Here is a 22,482-nt window from a genome sequence, read left to right on the forward strand (position 1 = left end):
CACACACACACACACACACACACACACACACAAACATACATACATACATACAGTACATACTGTACATACATACTCGAAAAGCATCTTTTCCCCATTTTTGAACTGTCACCATTGGCACATAATGCAACAAGGATAGCTAAAGTAGCTATCAGCTACAGATAGCTAAACAGATTTTACTAATAAACCATCCAATCTCTGTGTAAAAATAACATAATGATGCTGCCATTTTTCTAAATTCATTTTCTCCCCCTGTAATTTGGCTCAACTCTCAAGTGAAAATTGTCATTTTGACGGCCCTTTACAAATTAGTGGATAACTCAGCAAATATTCATCCATGACATTTAATATTTTGGCTTCAATCACTATTTTTGTTAAAAAAATTTACTTAATCAAACAATTTAGCCTGGAAAGCTTCTGAGATTGGGTTGAATGACCCTATAACTTCTCTCATGTGCAGTCACTGGCAGCTGTATATAACTAAATATTTAGTCATGTGACAGAGAGAGGGGTTCTCAAAATGTTATCATCTTCACAGGTCTCACCTAAGTCTCTGATCAAAGAAAGTGCTTCCCAGGAAATGGCGACCCCACCTCCATCATCCATAGCGCCCTGGCCCACGTCCCAGCTGTCCAGGTGACCACTGAGCAGCACCACCTAAAACAGAATCAGAGCAAAATCATACAAATGAATAGTAAAATAAATATTTCATAACATATTTTCTCAGCATTGTTTCCTTTGTTTTTTTTCTTTTCTTTTTATAGTTACACAATTGTTTATTCATGTATAAAAAGGGTTTACATAACAGACTGTAAAGAGAAAAAGGCATCCTGGCAACCTTTTCCAGATGTTGACTGTCAGTCTAAAATGGATCTTGTCAAACCCAGGCCACAGTGAAAGCCTTTAAACTGATGGTCTAGATTAGATTTAAACTCTAAACATCCTCCTCTCATAGTTCTAACACAGGGCTAAATATATCCCTCTACTCCACCGAGAGCATCTTCTACCACTTTACATTCACTTTCGGCAGAGCTGCAAAACTTTAGGAATATAGCTTACAAATAATGCTCTCCAATTTTGTTTTATACTGTCAATCTGCCGTTCATACAATAGCCTCTATGGGCTGGTCAAATTTTATGGCAATAAACATCCTGAATGCTTGTAAAACTCATGAACATTTGGGTAATAAAGCTCAAACGAAGTCTGTTTTTGAGACTCGCCTCAGTTAAGTGAGGATTTTCCAGTTGATTTGTCAGCTATCTACCTACAGCATCCCGTTGGCAAATATACAAATGCTGTCTGGACATCCGCCAATCAGCTACAAGCCCACTCCCTCCAAATGTATTTTTGAATACTGTGACAGATTTTGTCTATACCGTGTCATGTTGTTGTCAGTCCCATGACAGGTTAACACTCCCAACAGCATCACGAGAAAAGGCTAACGGTAATCTATGCCAACCATCTGTGAGTTACAACGGGTGAACTCTAAAGCAACAGCCAACGTGCCAACAGCAAAAGTACAAAAACATTCTGTAGTGACCGTTCTTTTGTGTTGAACAAAATCTACTGTGAGACTTGTGCTTTCATGATCAGACACCAGAAACACACAGATGGAACGTCTAGGTGGAAACAGTTCAGACTGTTCTTTAGTGCTGCTGAATTATTAAACAGGAGACAAATCGGGTCGTTATTTTGTCATTCTTGTGCCATTTCAAACCCGAATGGTGTTGCTTTTTTTCATTTTGAAGACATTTTGAAGAATTTTTTTACAGTATATACAAAAATAAAACTGCTAATGGCAGCTATCAAGCTTCAAAAAGGACAAAGAGCATAATTAAATTAGACAATATGACTGTTGCGCAATTTGTCAAGTCTACTAAATTCATAAAGTGAGCTAAAAGAGAGACATTCAAGTTATTATTTACCAATAATCTTCCCTTCCATAAAGCTTTGAAATGTCATTCACATTTGTGTTTAAACTCGAGTCAAAATGGCCTGTAAAAGTCAAAAATACACTAGCATTCATAAGTTTGGGGTGTGATTTTTTGTTGTTGTTTGGAAGAAATAATTACTGATATCATCATGGATTTACTTTACTGAACAAAAGTGATAGACAACATTTTTATTTCAAGTAAACACTGTTCTTTTCACCATACACTACCGGTCAAATGTTTGGGATCAGTAAGACTTGTAATGTTTTTTTTTTTAAAGAAGTCTCTTATGCTCATCAAGGCTGCATTTATTTGATCAAAAATACAGAAAAAAACAGTAATCTTGCAAAATGTTATTACAATATAAAATAATGGATTCTATTTTAATATCCTTTAAAATAATTTTTTTTTTTGTGATGCAAAGCTGAATTTCAATCAGCCATCACTCCAGTATAAAGTGTCACATGATCCTTCAGAAATCATTCTAATATGCTGATTTATTATTAGAATTGTGAATGTTGACAACAGACAACAAAAAATATTTTTTTTGGAAACTGTGATACTTTTTTCAGGATTCTTTATGAATAAAAAGTTAAAAAGAAGAGCATATATTCAAAATATAAATCTTTTCTAACAATATAAATCTTTGCTATCACTTCTTAATAATTTAACACATCCTTGCTGAATAAAAGTTTAAATTTCTTTCAAAAAAAGAAAGAATAAAAATGTACTGACCCCAAACTTTTGAACTGTAGTGTATATTGTTAGAAAAGATTTCTATTTTAAATAAATGCTCTTCTTTTTAACTTTTTATTCATCAAAGAATCCTGAAAAAAGTATCACAGGTCCCAAAAAAATATTAAGCAGCACAACAGTTTCCAGCACTGATAATAAATCAGCATATTAGAATGATTTCTGAAGGATCAAGTGACACTGAAGACTGGAGTAATGATGCTGAAAATTCAGCTTTGAATCACAGGAATAAATTAGATTTTAATGTATATTAAAATAGAAAAACGTTATTTTATATCATAATAATATTTCACAATATTACATTTTTCCTGTATTTTTGATCAAATAAATGCAGCCTTGATGAGCATAAGAAACTCCTGTAAAAAACATTAAAAATCGTTCTGATCCCAAACTTTTGACCGGTAGTGTATATATTAAGCAGCACAACTTACTTTGTACTCTGATAATAAAAAGAAATGAGCACAAAATCAGCATATTAGAAAGATTTCTGAAGAATGGAGCAATGGCTGCTGAAAATTCAGCTTTGCTGTCACAGGAATAAATTGCATTTTAAAATCTATTATAATAGAAATCAGTTATTTTAAACTGTAATAATATTTCATAATATTGCTGTTTTTACTGCATTTTTTTATCAAATATATTGAGCCTTTAAAACTTCTAATAAGAAAATTCTTTCAAAAATCTTACCAACCCCAAAATTTTGAAATAATAACGAATAAAATAGATCAAATAACACTTTGAGTAAATAAAGGGTAAATAAAGATTTTTTAATTATTGAGTGAAATATTCATTGAAATTCCTTCAAGAAAACAGTCACTGGTAACATGAAATGTGGAAGTAAATTTGGCATAATTTCCAGCATTATGCCACCGCTTACACAGAATCAAGAACATCTAAAAGCTTTACGTCAATGCACAAAATCAACATAAAATGTTGTGTAACTTCTGGCAATTTCTGTAATCCTCTTCAAAGCCAGCTCACAAACAGAAACTATTTTCCCCTTCTTTCAAGTACAAAATGCAAACAAACAAAAAGTAAACCAGATTTCTTCAGAGACTGATGTTAGACCGGCACTGCATACATTACTGGTTTGGCAGGAGGACCGGCCTAATTTTATGTGGTCCTGAAATATGGAACTGATGGATTAATCTAAACAAGTTTTTATGCATAAAAGAAAATAAAAATATTTTTCTAATTGCCGTTTCGGTTTTGAATATATTTCAGTCTAGTCTAGTAATACTGACAGCATAACCATGCTGTCTGGCCAAACACGGCATGAGAATGTGAAAAAGAAAGGAAAAACAAAACAAAAAAGACTCAGGAATAGGCCAAAAAAAGCAGGTTTAGTAGTGAGTACTGAGACAAAGAGAGATCTGTCTCCAGATTAAACTTAACTTCCTAATAACTATGTGACAGGGTGGCATGTAAGGGCTGACTGACCTCATAATTAAACACTATCATGTCACCGTTAATGAGTTCTGACAGGATGAGGCTATTAATTACGAAGCACTGAAATATGAATGAGGGAGCGAAATTAAGAGAGTGCACAGGGAGAGGATGAGTTGAGCCTAATGAGCCCGCTATCCAAGGGGAGTAATACTGAAACACACAATTCAATATTCTGCAGTAAATCTGGACCAGACAGGGGCCAAAACCTATAACTAGCTGAACAATCAAGATGTGTAAATGAAAATTTTATCATAATTTTAAGTTAGGATAAAGTTAGGATAACTTGTCTTAAATCCCTAAAGGTAAGATGTTTCATGATTTTATTGGGTTGTTTCTAATACAGTATTAAGCGTTACAACATAACACTGGGTACATATAATACATTTCACTCATAGTATGGATGTGCATGAGTACTTCTAAGTAACACCAATTATAATGTAAACAAAAATAGATCATGATTAAGTATGAGGATTAAGTCACAGCTCTACAAAAATAACTCGTATAGAGATCTCAAAAACGTGCTGCTGAAAGCTAAATTCCTGTCAAGTCATTCACAACGGAAACAGTTTGCATGCTGCAGCCAGCGCAACAAATTTCCTTTAAGATGTTTTCATTGAATTGATCAACGACTCTATTCAGTAAGAACCGCCATACAAGCAGATAACTACAAACCTTGTAATTTTCTTCTTAAGAAAAAAAAGATGTCCCTTAATTTACAATTAACTTGACTGAATCAGTGAAAAACAGTCGATTTAATATAGGTACACTGTGGCGCTGGTGTTATGAAAGGTATACTCTAAGTACACTTTATAATAACTTTCATTAACAGCCCAAACAATGCAAATGCTTTATAATACATTTTTTTAAAAAATTCATGTATTTGAAAGAAGATTGTTCACCCAAAAATAAAAATTCTATCATCATTTACTCACACTCATGTTGTTCCGATACCTGTACGACTGACTTTCTTCTGCAAAACACAAAACAAAAGAAGATATTTTGAAAAATGTTGGGTTACCATTGACTTCCATTGTGTGGACACAAAACACTGAGGCATTTCTCAAAATATCAAATATCATCTTTCATTTTCAACAGAAGAAAGTAAGTCATACAGGGTTGCAATGGCGGGTGAGTTTCTGAATTTTCGTTTTTGGATGAACTATTCTTTAATGGGTTAATGTTATTATAAAAGTTATAAAGTATTTTATATGGAAGAGAGAGAGACTGACAGACATGCCGTTCCAGCTGCTTTTCTAAAACACGTAACTATACAGGTTAATAGGGGTCTTACAGAATAGGGTCTTCTTTCCAAAAACCTAGGAATGTGGCTGTAAAACACATCAAAATCTTCAACATATGGTTAAAACTGAATGATTGCAGCAACCAATAAAAACCCAGAAGAGAAGTTTTGACTGGTCTACCACAACTAAAATGTTTTCCATAAACAACAGTACTCATATTCTGACCAGCCTAGGTGTCAGCAATCACAAGCCGCGACACAAGGATACATTTTCTACGTGTATTTACGCTTTGATTTGAACGAAAACAGCGAATCCGTGCAGCAAATATCACTGTGCAAATGTTGATGTAGACATTTGATACAAATGTAGATACAAACTACTGGATCAAACCAAGAAGCACACCAGTGGCCATTTTTAAGAATAAAATTATTCTTAACTGCTTTTTTTCTTACTTTCTAAGAATAACATAAAGAATCATTTGTATTCTGGATAGTTCACCCAAAAATGAAAATTGCGTTTCTTTCTTGTGTGGAACACAAAAGAAGATATTTTGTGACTTCCAAAGTAGGACAAAATACTATGGAAGTCTTTTGTCTTCAACAGAAGAAGGGGGAAAAATGTCATACAGGTTTGGAACAACAGTAAATTATATCAAAATGTTTCATTTTTGAGTGAACTATCCCATTAAGAATGTTTTTATCTGTTCTAAAAAAAATGTAGGAAGAATTTTAATTCCTGAATATATACAGTGGGTACGGAAAGTATTCAGACCCCCTTAAATTTTTCACTCTTTGTTATATTGCAGCCATTTGCTAAAATCATTTAAGTTAATTTTTTTTCCTCATTAATGTACACACAGCACCCCATATTGACAGAAAAACACAGAATTGTTGACATCTTTGCAGATTTATTAAAAAAGAAAAACTGAAAAATGCTCAGTATTTAGTAGAAGCACCCATTTGATCTAATACAGCCATGAGTCTTTTTGGGAAAGATGCAACAAGTTATTCACACCTGGATTTGGGGATCCTCTGCCATTCCTCCTTGCAAATCCTCTCCAGTTCTGTCAGGTTGGACGGTAAACGTTGGTGGACAGCCATTTTTAGGTCTCTCCAGAGATGCTCAATTGGGTTTAAGTCAGGGATCTGGCTGGGCCATTCAAGAACAGTAACAGAGTTGTTGTGAAGCCACTCCTTCATTATTTTAGCTGTGTGCTTAGGGTCATTGTCTTGTTGGAAGGTAAACCTTAGTTCCAGTCTGAGGTCCTGAGCACTCTGGAGAAGGTTTTCGCCCAGGATATCCCTGTACTTGGCCGCATTCATCTTTCCCTCGATTGCAACCAGTCGTCCTGTCCCTGCAGCTGAAAAACACCCCCACAGCATGATGCTGCCACCACCATGCTTCACTGTTGGGACTGTATTGGACAGGTGCCTGGTTTTCTCCACACATACCGCTTAGAATTAAGGCCAAAAAGTTCTATCTTGGTCTCATCAGACCAGAGAATCTTATTTCTCACCATCTTGGAGTCCTTCAGGTGTTTTTTTAGCAAACTCCATGCGGGCTTTCATGTGTCTTGCACTGAGGAGAGGCTTCCGTCGGGCCACTCTGCCATAAAGCCCCGACTGGTGGAGGGCTGCAGTGATGGTTGACTTTCTACAACTTTCTCCCATCTCCCGACTGCATCTCTGGAGCTCAGCCACAGTGATCTTTGGGTTCTTCTTTACCTCTCTCACCAAGGCTCTTCTCCCCCGATAGCTCAGTTTGGCCGGACGGCCAGCTCTAGGAAGGGTTCTGGTCATCCCAAACGTCTTCCATTTAAGGATTATGGAGGCCACCGTGCTCTTAGGAACCTTAAGTGCAGCAGAAATTTTTTTGTAACCTTGGCCAGATCTGTGCCTTGCCACAATTCTGTCTCTGAGCTCTTCAGGCAATTCCTTTGACCTCATGATTCTCATTTGCTCTGACATGCACTGTGAGCTGTAAGGTCTTATATAGACAGGTGTGTGGCTTTCCTAATCAAGTCCAATCAGTATAATCAAACACAGCTGGACTCAAACGAAGGTGTAGAACCATCTCAAGGATGATCAGAACAAATGGACAGCACCTGAGTTAAATATATGAGTGTCACAGCAAAGGGTCTGAATACTTAAGACCATGTGATATTTCAGTTTTTCTTTTTGAATAAATCTGCAAAAATGTCAACAAATCTGTGTTTTTCTGTCAATATGGGGTGCTGTGTGTACATTAATGAGGAAAAAAAATTAACTTAAATGATTTTAACAAATGGCTGCAATATAACAAAGAGTGAAAAACAAGCCGCGACACAAGGATACATTTTCTACGTGTATTTACGCTTTGATTTGAACGAAAACAGCGAATCCGTGCAGCGCGGCTGACACAGAAGAGCGTACGCTGCTTGCATCCAGCGGATATTCTCCAAAATGGCGCTACGGTGATGCGGAGAGCCACAGGGGAGACGAATTATTGAATAAAGTCGTTATTTTTGTTTTCTTCACGTACAAAAAGTATTCTCGTCACTTCATAACGTTACGGTTGAACCACTGATGGCAGATGGACTATTCTGATGATGTCTTTCATACTTTTCTGGACCTTGACAGTGTAATTTACTTGGCAGTCAATGGGACAGTCACAAGCCTCCCGGTTTTCATCCAAAATATCTTAAATTGTGTTCCGAAGACGAACAAAGCTTTTACGGGAACAACATGGGGGTAAGTGATATGACAAAATTTTCATTTTGTGGTGGAGTATCCCTTTAAGAGCCGGGAGATGTAAACTTTTGAACTAAGTGATTAATGACAAAATGTTCATTTTGGGGTGGAGTAACCCATTAATTCTCTCAAAATACAGTACATAGTTCTGTTTCAAGTCTTTAGGACATTTAAAAGGAACATTCTGGGTTCAAAACGAGCTAAGCTCTATCACCACATATAATCTGCTACAATGTTGATTATCAGAGATACTAACTTTGACTCAGGCCTCAGTTTGTAAAAACAGCAGTAATGGCCAATGGAAGTTTATGGGGCAATGGTTTCTGTAGGTTTTAAAAGCAGAAATGCACATTTTTGTATGATTTAAAAAAAAATTTCAACAGATTTCATGTGTTTTTTCCCCTATGTAAATAGTGCATTTCTGGTATCATTTTAAAGAGTGTACATGGTAGTTAATTTTAAAGTAAAAAAGAATAATAAAGAACTGTATAATGAGAAAATGTAGGCTATTTCGAATTGTTGTGTCTATTATAAGTTTAGGTTAATATCAAAGTTAAGTTAAGTTAAAAGACAACTCCCTTATTATTAAAAAAAAAGTCAAATATTATACATATTTAAAATGCTCTCAGTAACCACTATTTGATTAGTTTGATTTGATTTGTTTAGTTAAAAAAAGACTATTTAACTCAAGTGACTGAAATTATATTAGTATAAGACCTCTTAAAGTTTGAAATGAATGAATGAAAAACTGCTAGACAGATGTATTGGTCAGTTTATTAACTTCTAAATAAAGAAATGTAATTAGCATTTGCATGATATTAACTGCTCCAGAATAAATGTCAGCAGAAAACAAAACACAACATCCCATATCTGCTGCATGAATTCAAGCACACACACACACAATTCGTTTAACAAAATGTTGAAACTTATCTACTGATCTGACCAGATGAGCCATTGGCAGTTTAAATCCAGCATTTATTGCATTTTATTTTTCCGCTCATCCCAAAAATCACGTCTGCCAAAAATAAAGTGACTTTTTCAGGTCATGCAGCCACTCTGTGAATTGAAGAAATGAGAACAGACTGATCAAATACACAGATGTGCGTAATGAGGCAGACACCACACACTGAAGCTGTCAAATTCACTCTCAAATTCCCCAAAAACCACCGCCATCAAACACGTGCAGACCTTGATCACTTGCATTCAATTACAGAACTGGAAAGTTTTCATGTCTGAGTTGTGCCAAATGACTGCAAACACTACAAAAGAGAATACAGAGCGCTTCCTCCAAGTTCAGATTGGACGTTCTCACTAACATTCATTTTGATGGTGGTTATTATGTATTTTATTTCACGTTCCTACTAAATTGGACACTTGGAAGGTTTTTGTTCTTGTAGGCCAAACCCCCAAAACCCAGAAAAACTATTATTTTGTGTGGCAGGATATGAGGTCATCTGCAAACTGGTTTCATTTCCCTTCGCCATCTCAGAAAACTGAGCCATTGATGATCCTAGCAGTCATGGTCATGTGCATTATATTAAAGTGCTGTTGGTATTATAAATGATTTTAACCAGTTTTAGCAAATCCTTTTTAGAAATATTAGAAATTTGTGCCAGACTATATCAGCCTTGAATATTTTCACATCTCAATGAATTTGGTGAATTTTGGATGAATTTCGCAGAAACTAAATAAAATTACATAGTTTTCTTGTTTACAGAAACTCCAGAAATGTTATGTCATTTTTTTTCTTGAGAGAACATCAATGGTGCCCTAAGCAAGATTTCAGACACCTTCATTATTTAGCTACTGAACTGAATAATGAATTAACTAATTCAAATAGAAAATTTGATTCAGCATTTCACATTAATGACACCCTTTTAAGGAAAAAAAAAAAAAAATTAAAAAGTATGCCAAGATATATTTTTTATATTCTGCCAAAACCAGATGACAGTTAGGATAAGTGTCAGACTCTGTTCCATGTTTTGTGTGTGTCTTGCTCCCCATGTGCCTTCCTATGCCCTTATTTAGTTGATTTCTTCCCAGGTGTTTCCCATGTTTAATTTCCATTGATCCCAGGTGTGTCTCGTCAGCCCCTCCTCCTGTGTGTATAAAAAGTGTTCCCAGTCCCTAGTTCTCGGTCCGCTGTTGTACATCTTCCGTTGAAGGTCTTCGTGTGAAAGTCTTCCTGTGTTCGTCTCCCTTGGTTCCTTGGTGCAAATAAAGTCCTGTTAAAAGTATTCTCCAGCGTCTCCTCGTTCCTCGTGTGTGTGCACCCGTGACAATAAGTTTATGCAAGAGGGATTTTTGCCTGTGGTAGAGGGTTATCTTAACAGTAATGGGACAAGATGGGCCACTTTCATGGTTTTCAATGTTGTGCAATAACAACTAAATTAGGAAATGCTTCCATTTAGTTTCTCTAATAATGGATGATGCAGCAGCATCATCATACTAACCTCATTTCTCAATGAGGTTCAAATTTAGCAGTAAATGGTAGGTCTTAGTATTCTTAGGTTGGATATCTTCCCTATGTTGCCCTAACTTTGTTTTTAGTAAACCAAGCAAAATTGACAGTTCTTGACAGCCAGGGATCACCGTGCATTTGCACATATAGACAAAATAAATAAATACGTTTTGCAATTAGATGCTATTTACACTAAGAGAAAATAACACATTTCCTTAGCGACAGATGCTATTTACACTAAATGCAAATAACAATGGATTCTATTTACACTAAGTGAAAATAGCAGTATTTTCTTAGCAATATGCTATTTACACTAAGTGCAAACAGCTATAGATTCTATTTGTTAAAATAACAGGATTTTCTGCTATTTATACTACTTCTCAGTATTGTAGTACATTATAAAACAGTATTCAATAATAGCGTATTGAGTGTAAATTATCATTTTAATTCAAATTATTAAATGGATGCCACATTATTGGGACAATAAATCCCTCCCTACACCTACCCGATTATTACTTTTTTACTTTTCGATTATTTCCTTTATTTTTATTGAAAATAAATACCTTTCAATGATATAAGATTTGAAAATGGAGGGGGAAAAAAGCTTAGCAAAAGGCAGATTCGAACTCAGGTCGATCGCATCAAAAAGACCATGGTATTTTGTTGTTGCATTCAAGCAATTGACGCCGAACTGCCGCTAATTCAAAAGTGAAGGTGTGTCTAAACAGGGCTGTAGCTCTAAAGGTTTTGTGCATAAAATGTTTTTTAAGTTTCTTCACAATAGTTTGTCAACATCTTGTAGAGTCATAGTAGGCATGTAAGATTACTGGTGTCTTTTTGTAACAAGCAAGAACTCAGAAGTACCCCCTGTGCCACCGGAGCAGTTGTTTGATAATGGACCCTTTTCACAAGACAGTGATGACGCGTTTCAACGGTCATCAGCATCATAAATCCTCTAAAGTTTTTTATATTTTGATTTTCAAAAGTTGTATGTACATTTATAACTCTATACTTTGTATTATATCACTTATATCATCAAATTACAAAAAAAATAGTTAACGCTATGCGAGGGTGAACGGTAAATTTGACATCGTTCTCTCTTCTAACTGCCGTTATCAGTCCCTCTCAATTTTTTCCCTTTTTTTTTTGAAAGTCGTGAAAACACTATTGTGGAGTATTTCTTTTGCTTTTTGAGCCAATTGGAATGCAAAAAAATATATTTGTGGTACTCTTCCATTCACTGCTCTCGAAGTTAACCAAAGTCCTTTTAAGGCAAGTCATGTCACTTGGCGGCCATCTTTGAAACGCCTTTCGGGCATGCAAGTGCAGCTCCTATCTCTTTGAATGGGGAAACATCAAATTCTCCAAAACTGTTCACTAAGCTTACGATTAAATTTCATATTTGAAATCACCAATGAAATCTGACAACAACTGTATCATAAATATTGTTTATTTTGCTCAAATAGCGTTAAAAAAAAGCTTATTTTTCAGGCAAGATCAGCCAGTGCGCATGCGCAGTCCTAAGCTCGCGTTTCTATAGCAACCGGGACTTCTAACGGCAGCTGCAGTGACGCGCTGACTTTACCGATTAGTCTGCTGCTGAGAAACCCAGAAATGTGAAAAAGGTCTATCGTCTTTCCAAGTTGACTAAACTAATCAAACGTTGGTGGGTGGAGTTAGTGTAAATAGCTTCTGCCAACAAGACGATAGACCTTTTTTACATTCCCGGGTTTCTCAGCAGCAGAAGTCGTCATAGTTGGTGGAACTATGATGTCACTTTGTAGGCAAAAACCCGGAAGCGAGTTAGCATTTTAGCACTTCCGGTTCTATCGTCCCAGAGTCAATGGGTTTTTTGAATGGGAGTTTGGTAAATCCCCTAAAATAAGGTCTGTGGTTCACACAAGCTCAAGATACTTTCACGTTTTATTCTACGACATAAAACACACCAGTTACACCCCAACTGTTACGTTTCTTAAAAAAAGACGGTTGCTAACAAGTTGCTAAATGGGACTACAGGCGCTGTCGGAGACATTAAATGTCATCACGCCGAACATTTTATCAATTTACAGTATTTTCCAATTGTAGTATAATTTATAGTACAACTAATTGTAGAATAACCAATTAATAGTTTCCCGCTTTTTATATTGTTCGGCAATGTTTTGTTTTGCCCCGAAATGCAACAAGTCTTTGGATGGAAGATGCTCGTTTTATCGCTTTCCTACTGATACGGAGACTCTTGGTTCGTAACATAAGGTAAACTCATGATTATTCCATTTAAACACCACATTTACCGGCTTAGTCACGGTGAACGTGAAACTTTAACGATAATGCTTAAAGCCACGTTAAAATTATATGTTTAAGATCACATGAAGTTGTTAGAAAGCATACAGATTGAGGATTTTCTAGACGCAAGGATAAAATAACATTTTGTGTACCCTCCCTAACAAAATGATAGCTGAAATGTGGTACAAAATGTGTAAGTTTCATGAACTATGATTGAACACAGAGCTTATTTTTTGCGATAATCCAAAAGCCTATGGAAAAATCCTATTGGCTTTTTGTCGAGGTAACCAGTGTGATGCTAACAGCCGATCCGCATACAAAGTGACGTCATAGTTCCCCCACTCTATTTGCACTTAGTTTTTTTGTTGTTGTTGTTTTTTTAAGGTTTTTAAAATTCTCATCAAAGCTACATTTATCTGAAAAAAACTGTAATATTTTGTAATTTTGTTTGTTTGTTGAAATGCAATTTATTCATGTGATGGCAAAACCTGAATTTTGACATTACTCAAGTCTTCAGTTTCATGTGATCCTTTCTCATGATCCTGTTTTTTTTCTAATATGCTGATTTCATGCTTATTATTTTCAATGTTGAGAACATTTGTGCTGCTTAATATTGTTGTGGAAACCATTATACATTATTTTCAGGATTCTTTGATGAATAGAACGTTTATTTAAATCACTTTTGATCTATTTAATGCATCCTTGCATAATAAAAGCACAAAAAAATCCTATACTGAACCCAGATGTTTAAATGGCATCGTGGTAGTGTAACTCCTCTTGATTTCTATGGGGGGGAAAAAATTCTTGATCAGACTGACCAAATGTGAATTTGTGCTACAGCATTAAACAAAAACATTTCATTGATTGCAATAATCATGCAGCTTAATTTTCAGAGAGAAATATTAGTTTAATACAAAGCATAAATAATAGTTTTAGGTTTTATTTTTGGAACTTCCGCTTTCAAATCCACTTAGAAATCTGAGGGGACATGCTCTGTCACAGTCGGAATGGTCATAATGCTTCTGAGAAACTGAGAGAAATTTAAAGTACATCTTTTTCCCCTTCAAAACAATAAACGTTACTATTATCTCCTTTTTATTGTAGCCATTCATAAATTGAATCCACCTTTTAAGGTAGCCATTGACAAATATTTGCCATCTGAAAACTGTGGCTAATCCTCTTATTTCACAGATAACACAGGACACATCTAAAGAACATCTGACTCACTGGCTGTCACCAACACCCTCATTAGCAGTGATGAGTAATACGCTCCAAAGGTCTATACTGAGGGTTCCCGTTACCATCCATCAGCGAGAACGATCAGTATTTTCAGGCATGTCTCTGGCTGTGACCGGAGTGTCATTGCTCGGTGAATTCAGACTGTGAAGAAACACCAGGGCTCAAGGTTCTGTTTGTATGCAGAATAAAGGCCCCCAACTTGCACAAGTCTTAGTTCTAACTAGGGCAAAGGCTAGAGCAAAGTTTCTCTCCCAAAAACATAGGCATCAGTATTTTACGAGGTCTAAATCAGCGCTTTTTAACTAGTTTTGCATCAAAACCCACATCATTTTAAAGTACAGTAAAGACATTTATAGTGTTACAAAATATTTCTATTTTTAATAAATGCTGATCCTCTGAATGTTCCATTCATTAAAGAATCCTGAAAAAGTATCATGGTTTCGACAAAAATATTAAGCAGCACAACTGTTTTCAACATTGATATTACTAATAAATATTTCTTGAGCACCAAATCAGGATATTTACTTTTCTACTTTCCTTCGGGCAGATGTTCTTACCCAAAGCAATGTCATTGCATTTAAGGTGCTTTTTTTTTTATTAGAATGACTTCTGAAGGATTATGTGACACTGAACACTAATGCTACTAATGGTTTTGTTAAACTGTATAATATTTCATAATATAACTGTTTTGATTGTATTTTTGATCAAATGGATGCAGCTTTAGTGAGCATATAAGAGACGTCTTTCAAAAACATTAGGGACAGTTCATCCAAAAATTAAAATTCCGTCATTAATTACTCACCCTCATGTCGTTTCAAACCTGTAAGACCATTCATTTTGGAACACAAATTAAGGTATTTTTGATTAAATCCGAGAGCTTTCTGACCCTCCATAGACAGCAACGCAACTACCACATTCAAGGCCCAGAAAGATAGTAAGGACATTGTTAAAATAGTCCATGTGACATCAGTGGTTCAACCTTAATTTTATTAAGCTACGAGAATACTTTGTGTGCACAAAGAAAACAAAAATAACGACTTTTTTTGAACAATTTCTACTCTTCTGTGTCAGTCTTAAATTGTGTTCCGAAGATGAACGAAGGTCTTACAGGTTTGGAACGGCATGAGGGTGAGTAATTAATGACAGAATTTTCATTTTTGGGCGAACTATCCCTTTAAAAAGCATGTAGTGTATGTCAAGCTACTATTGCAGGTGTGAGTTCTTTCAATCTTTCAAAAAGTGTGGAAATGAACATATACATTTCAAAATGTGGTCAGTGATATTGTTCAGCCTCTGAGGAAAAAAAAAATCTTTGTTTCTTGAGGATAGAAAATAAGAAAAAAAAAAATGAGACTGATATTTTTGGAATAATTATTACCAAAATGCCCATTCTAAAAAGGAAACCCTTTGTCAAACTTCATAAAAATTGAGTTCAACTGTGCAAGAATGTAGTAAACCAATCAGTAATGACAGTGTTCCCTCCCATTAAATATGAGCCCAGAACGGCATGAGGGTGAGTAATTAATGACAGAATTTTCATTTTTGGGCGAACTATCCCTTTAAAAAGCATGTAGTGTATGTCAAGCTACTATTGCAGGTGTGAGTTCTTTCAATCTTTCAAAAAGTGTGGAAATGAACATATACATTTCAAAATGTGGTCAGTGATATTGTTCAGCCTCTGAGGAAAAAAAAAATCTTTGTTTCTTGAGGATAGAAAATAAGAAAAAAAAAAATGAGACTGATATTTTTGGAATAATTATTACCAAAATGCCCATTCTAAAAAGGAAACCCTTTGTCAAACTTCATAAAAATTGAGTTCAACTGTGCAAGAATGTAGTAAACCAATCAGTAATGACAGTGTTCCCTCCCATTAAATATGAGCCCAGTTTAAAAGCCAACGTCGCCCTCTTTGAACCCCAAGAGTCATGAATGTTGTGGCCTCCTGTCATCCACGTACTGATGGAGTGTGGAGAGCAGTATAAACTCTGGTTTCCCCTGTGGAATCCCCCGCATACATCACAGCCCAGAAACAACAAACAGTCGACCCTGAGGTGGTTAAATCCACTCTGGTGTTATCAGAGGATATAAACATCTCAACCTCATTCTGGGACTAAAAGATCAGTTGATGGGCCCAAAACGGAAAGAGAGGAGTGGGATGATGGACAGAGTGAATTAGGAGACAAAAACAACAAGCCAAACCCAAATAAAGAGGAGGAAACTGCCATTGTTCTACTCATTGCTTCATATGAGAATGTTCTGGAAATGAGAAACTAACCGTTACTGGAGAGAAACGTACAGATTTGGGGTTTGTGGAAATACAGTTTGGGCGCACGACGACCTTTGCCGGAATGGACTGGGTCCATTACAGAGACGGGAAATGTTTTGGGAAATGACAGGAGCACATTCTGTGTATCAGTAAACGCTTGACTGGCTCTACACATTCCATAATGGCTATTTTCAGTTTAAACAGCAGTTAAATTTGTGGGAACATAAAAACAGGTAAACACTATTACTTTCATTCCATTTTTTTCTAATTGACCGAACTATTAACTCAACCAAGTCTGCAAACAGTAATCCAACCAAACTTTGATACCAGATACCTAGATACATCTGGTTTTGCAAGAAAAAAAAACAGCAATCAGGGTATTTTTTTCCACTGACACAGTAGTTCAGACTGTATATTTTTTCCTCTGCTGCAGTTTTTTTGCCAATATTTGCTGCAAAAGTAATAAATAAATAAACAAACTAATAAATAAATTTTATATGCTCTATCGTTTATTTTTTTATATTTGTTATATTAAAGGCAGGGTATGTGATTTTTCAAAAACACTTTAGAAAACTGATTCGGGCCGAATAGCAAAACAAACTTGTAGCCAATCAGCAATAAGGGGCGTGTCTACTCGTGATGTGGAGGAGAGAGCTTTCAGTGCATGGGACGGACATTAGCCGAGCCGAGCGACAGAAAGATAGAGATGGCGGATAAAAAACAAAAGAGGAAAACGTCTGCAGAACGATAAGGCAAGAAGTAGGACCCGTGTAAATATCGGATCAGCTTTCCAGCGCTGGAGAGAACTCAAGGAGCGGAGGTCTGCGATCGGACGCCGAGGTTGCTTTGTTTCTTCTCAATAGGTGAGTAACACCGTGTCTACAACAGCTAAAGTCTGCCTACACTGGACGCGATCAAACGACCGTTGAAAACCATTTGAAATTTGTGTCAGCACGTCATAAATAGAACCCGGCAGCAGTTTTCTGTCGGGGATTTGTTGCGCCGTGCCGCTCACGTCCGTAGACACGGTGTAACATTGGTTTTGCTTTGTTTCACAGAACTAATCGTTGCCTGGGTTGCGTACGTATATGTGGGGCGGAGCTATCAAAATAGGGGCAAGACCCTTTTGGGGTAGGGGCGTGTTTGTTTTGGTGATTTCAAATATCAACATTGGCTACCAGAAATCGCTTACTCTGCCTTTAATTATAAACTATAAATTAGAATTGTCAATATTATTATTATTATTATTACTATTATTAATAATAGAACATTTACAGCTGTAAATACACATAAATACAAAAATCTGTTGCAAAGAAGCATGGAAAAGTTGTAACATGGCATACACTCCATTTATATAATAAATGCTGTTCTTTTGAACTTTCTGTTCATCAAAGAATCTTGAAAAAAATGTATCACAGTTTGCACAAAAACTTTATGCACAACTTTTTTTGCTTAAGAATTAAATCAGCATATTAGAATGTATTCTGAAGGCTCACGTGACACTGAAGACTGGAGTAATGGCTGATAAACATTTCAGCTTTGGAATAAATTACAATTTAAAATACATTAAAACAGAATTTTAATATAAAAATCAATTTTTAAAATCCTAATATTTCACAATATTACTGTGTATGCTATTAACTAACTTAAGATTTAGTGACAATACAGCATGTGCAAGTTCCATCAACTGGCCCGAAACGGTCATCCTTATTTTTATGACCTGGATATCATAAAGTTTTTGGTGATTCATTACGATAATCTGAACACAGCCTCAAAACTTCCTGTCATTCATTAAAGAGCTATATATCCGAAATGGTGTTTATGAACTCGTGCTGTTAAATAACAGGAAAGTCAAGATTAAGATGCCCATGAACACAGTAGATGTGGTGTGCTATTCCAGTTCCCCGGCCCTTGCTTGCTGGTATGAAGCAGCTATTCTGGGTGCCACAAGGTTTTATCACAGCTCAATGCATTATTTATAAGGCAGAAGCCTGGCCCCTGGAGCAGGAGAAATTAATGGCAATGACAGGGTAAACCCCACAAGATGCCAGCCACTGTGCATTGCAGGCATTAGTTGAGGCCAGCTTTTCAAAGTTGCTGATGGCCGACTCTCTGCTGTTTCTGGGAAACAATATGATACCGCATCTAGGACATTTGATTGTTTTTTTATGACAATGCATTATTTATTTGTCAATAATAGATGTTAAAATACACACCAATTGCCTTTCTGATGGAATATCTATATTGCAGAAAAAATCCAAGGATTTTGAAAATGTTTTTTTTTTTTGTCCATACAATGAAAGTTTTTGTCCCCACTGACTTTCATTGTAAGGACGAGAACAATTCTTCATAATATGCTCTTTTGTGTTCCACGGAAGAAAGAAATTCATACACAACACGAGGGTGAATAAATAATGGATATGGATTTTCATTTTTGGGTGAACTATCCCTTTAACAAGACAACATTTCAACACACTGACAATCTGGCCAACAGCAGACCCTTATAAATGGCCTATATATAAACTTGCAATTCCTAACTTACATTCTTCCCACACGCAATTATATCCCTCACTGCTTCCATATTTATATTTATTTGGCAGATAATTTTTCTCGAGCAGCTTTAACGGCATACGAAACCACATGTACAAGTCATGGTGTAATTTATCTTTTAATATAAAATTAATCTCCATAAAAAAGTTGGCGATGGCTATAATGAACAGATGCTAAACATTCATTGGAGATAATAAATCTGATTCACAGTTTAAAAAAGGTTCTTTAAGCATTGACTTTTATTCTTTTCACCACATCTAATCTCCATGCCAATTGAACGGCTTTGAAATGCAGCTCCGGTCCTTTTTTAAACTAAGAATGGAATTAATTGGATTGATTTAAGTAATAGATTTCATGTTTCATAATGAACCTTGCCCTTACTTTAAAAGAATCGCATTTAAAGTTGCATTTCAAAGCTCTTTATGGAATTCAGTGGGGTAGGCCTGCTTTTAGAAGGGGTTTAGGGGTTGAATACGTTCTAATTCTGAATGCGTATGAATGCTACTGACATTCGCAAAGTGGGGAATTCAATTAGGCTTTCTGACATCATGCCTGTCAACTCCATTAGACCGGTCTCTTCATAACAATTCATATCTTCTGCCCTACTTCTCGTTTTTTAGTTTAGCAACAGCAGTTCCCTTTCAGTCGGTCACTCTCGACGTCACGTCGGATGACCGACGAATTGGGATCTCGCTTAGAGGGACCAATCTACTTCGAGTGTAAACTAAACGAGCCAATGCACATTGGTCTCCGTTCCCTCCTTCAGGGAACGAGGGTTACATACGTAACCGAGACGTTATATAAGGTAGAAAGTCTCACATGAGGTAGTAATGCGAGAAAAGAGACCCTTTGGCTAGTGGCATAAGGTCAGGTCCACATTGCAGCTTATTTAGTGTGCAAGCTCCACCCATTTAGACAGGAAGAGATAGCTTCACCAACATGTAAAACAACCAAATCACAGTTTGTTTTGTTTTAACGTGATGTTTAAGGCTATGTGAATTTGAAAATATCAGTGGAAAGAATTCTATTTAATAAATAATTGTGCAACAGTCTCATCTTTATCAGTGGTTGTGCAGAAGAAAAAAAAATTAGAGAATATCTGCCTAATCAATACTGATTATTTAATTGTCTTTGGAAGTTGTGTAAAGTCCGGCAATCAGATTTGAACTTGTCATAATCGAAAAAGTGATTTCCAGTTCCAGTCGTGAAAAAAAAAAAATTATAAAATAAAATAAACAGTGACACTTGTACTGTTCGCATTTAACATTTCTCACTTTGGAAAGGAATTCCTTTTAGCCAAAACGTTTTTTTACTTGTTTATCTTACTGAAAGCTCATTTTTTTTGAGATATCAACCTCAAATTTGGAACACAAATTGTTTGATTTTCTTAAGTTTTAGAGTAAAGCATGTTTTGGAAAATATATATTTCATATGAAATTTAAAAACAGTATATTTGTGCTTTTTTTTTTGATAATAATAAACAAACATCTATAATTTTCTCTTTTTTTCACCTCAGCAATAATCTGCCACGTGTCTTCTTTAAAAAAAAGAGTCCAAATTTCCAGATTCCAAATGTACAAAGTCTGTGCTCCAAAGCATTAAAGATTTCTGAAATGTCAATTTGAAAATGTCAATTTCAAGTCTATGCTCAAAAAGTGGTTAACATGTAATAAAAAGAACTATTCCATAAATATAATTTTGTACCATACAATCTCTGATATTTTTGACCATCATGCGAGCAGCACCAGAGGGTTAAATGTAACCTCAAAATGAATATAAATTTTACAACTATAACAATAATGACAGAGAATTTACTTGTACTGTTTATTATTGATTTGAACTTTGAATGTATGAGTTTTAATTCAATTAGCCTTAATAGTATAGAATTAAGGTTGGCCATTTATCAGTTATTGACCATAACATAAAAATTTATTTATCAGCTAAGTGGTATTTAAACCAAATTTTTAATATATTTTAAAATTTTAATAGACTGCAGAAATTACTACTTTGTTTCCTGTGCTTGATTTGAAAATGAACCATTTCATTTGACCATAGACCCCCACTCTTGCTAGATCAGGATGTAAAAGTATATGTTCTCCTGCTTCAGGCAGCCAAGCCATGGACACATTTAATGAACTAGCTCTTTTCTAAGGCCTGTTCCAACTTTGCCACTCTGGGGGAGGATGACACTGGATGTGCAATTACTGCAGACAGGACCAGCTACACCCAGACAACATGGGGCAACCCAGGACAACATTGTGACACAGTGCAGTGCAATACAGCACAATGGAATGCTCTGTAATGCATCAACGCTAATTAAAACAGAATGGGCCGTGACACGGCGTAACCCCAGGAAACATCCTACACAACAACACGGTTGCAGGATTGACTTCCTACCTATAGTGGTACAGGCACAGTGATTCATAACTATGTGACTGTCCGTTTTTGGCAAGACATTGCAAGCGTGTTGTCATTTAGAATGTACAATTCAGTGACAGCAACGGTGGCATAGAGACAGGTGAACAGAATCACCAATATTCCATTTACCACAATTTACACAAAAAGTAAAGACATTTGTTTGGTAAAAGTGCTGTACTGTATGTGGAACTTGACTTTTAAATTGTTTTGAAAAAACTGAGCAGTGCTTTTCCATGAAAAAGGTGAAAAGACTAATCGCTTGTGTGCGCACACACACACACACAAACTGGTATTCCTATAATTATGGGGACATTCCATAGGTGTAATGGTTTATATGCCGAACAAACTGTATTTTCTATCCCAGTGGTTCTCAGACTTTTTATACCAAGTACCGCCTCAGAAAATATTTGGCTCTCCAAGTACCACCATAATGACCAACATTAAAATACAGTAGCATAGTAGGCCTAACTATTCAGCTACAGCTCTGCACAGTTCAAAAACGAGGCAGTTTTATTCCTAATAAGAATATTTATTGTTGGCAGCCACTTTAACATTGTAAATACAGTTTGAACACTAACACTGCACTGTACATACAGGTGATTAAAAAACTTAAATAATGATTAAATTAAAATGTGTTGTACCTAAAAGTTAAATAAAAACTTTACTGTACTTAAACGTAAAAAAAAAAAAAACTTTACTCAAATAAAGATTAAATTAAAAATGTATTGTGTTTTAACATTAATTTATATTTAATTTTGTATCTGTATCACATTATTTACTGCCATCTGCCACGCGAGCCGCATCAGGCTCGCGAGCCGCGCAATGAGTAACACTGCACTAGAGTATCACTAGTGGTACTTGTACCACAGCCTGAGTATCACTAGTGGTACTTGTACCACACTTTTAGAACCACTGTTCTATCCCATTACCCTAACCCAGTGGTTCTCAACCCGCGGCCCGTCACGAATTCAAATGCGGCCCACCGTGCTGAACACAATAAAAAAAAAAATACTTTCAGTTTTACAATTCATTTTAGTTTTTACATTAATTAGAAAATGTACTAAATAAATATAAGCTATAGCCTAATGTTTTTATGTAAAATAATTTAGTTTTTCATATATTATTTTCAGACATGAGCAGTACTCACATAGCCTAATTAACGTTA

General features: G+C 35.7%; 1 protein-coding gene across 1 annotated transcript in view; it reads right to left on the reverse strand.

Annotated features, from left to right (window-relative positions):
* The window catches only part of LOC107749145 (carboxypeptidase Q), a 54,294-nt gene that overhangs the window by 16,945 nt on the left and 14,867 nt on the right, over window positions 1-22,482 (reverse strand). Inside the window, exon 5 of the mRNA XM_016564248.1 lies at window positions 543-654. Within this exon, the coding sequence (XP_016419734.1) occupies window positions 543-654 (112 nt within the window). The remainder of the gene's footprint in view (window positions 1-542; window positions 655-22,482) is intronic.

This window comes from Sinocyclocheilus rhinocerous, unplaced genomic scaffold (assembly GCF_001515625.1).
Source record: "Sinocyclocheilus rhinocerous isolate Xijiao unplaced genomic scaffold, SAMN03320098_v1.1 scaffold491, whole genome shotgun sequence".
Classification (NCBI taxonomy): Eukaryota; Metazoa; Chordata; class Actinopteri; order Cypriniformes; family Cyprinidae; genus Sinocyclocheilus; species Sinocyclocheilus rhinocerous.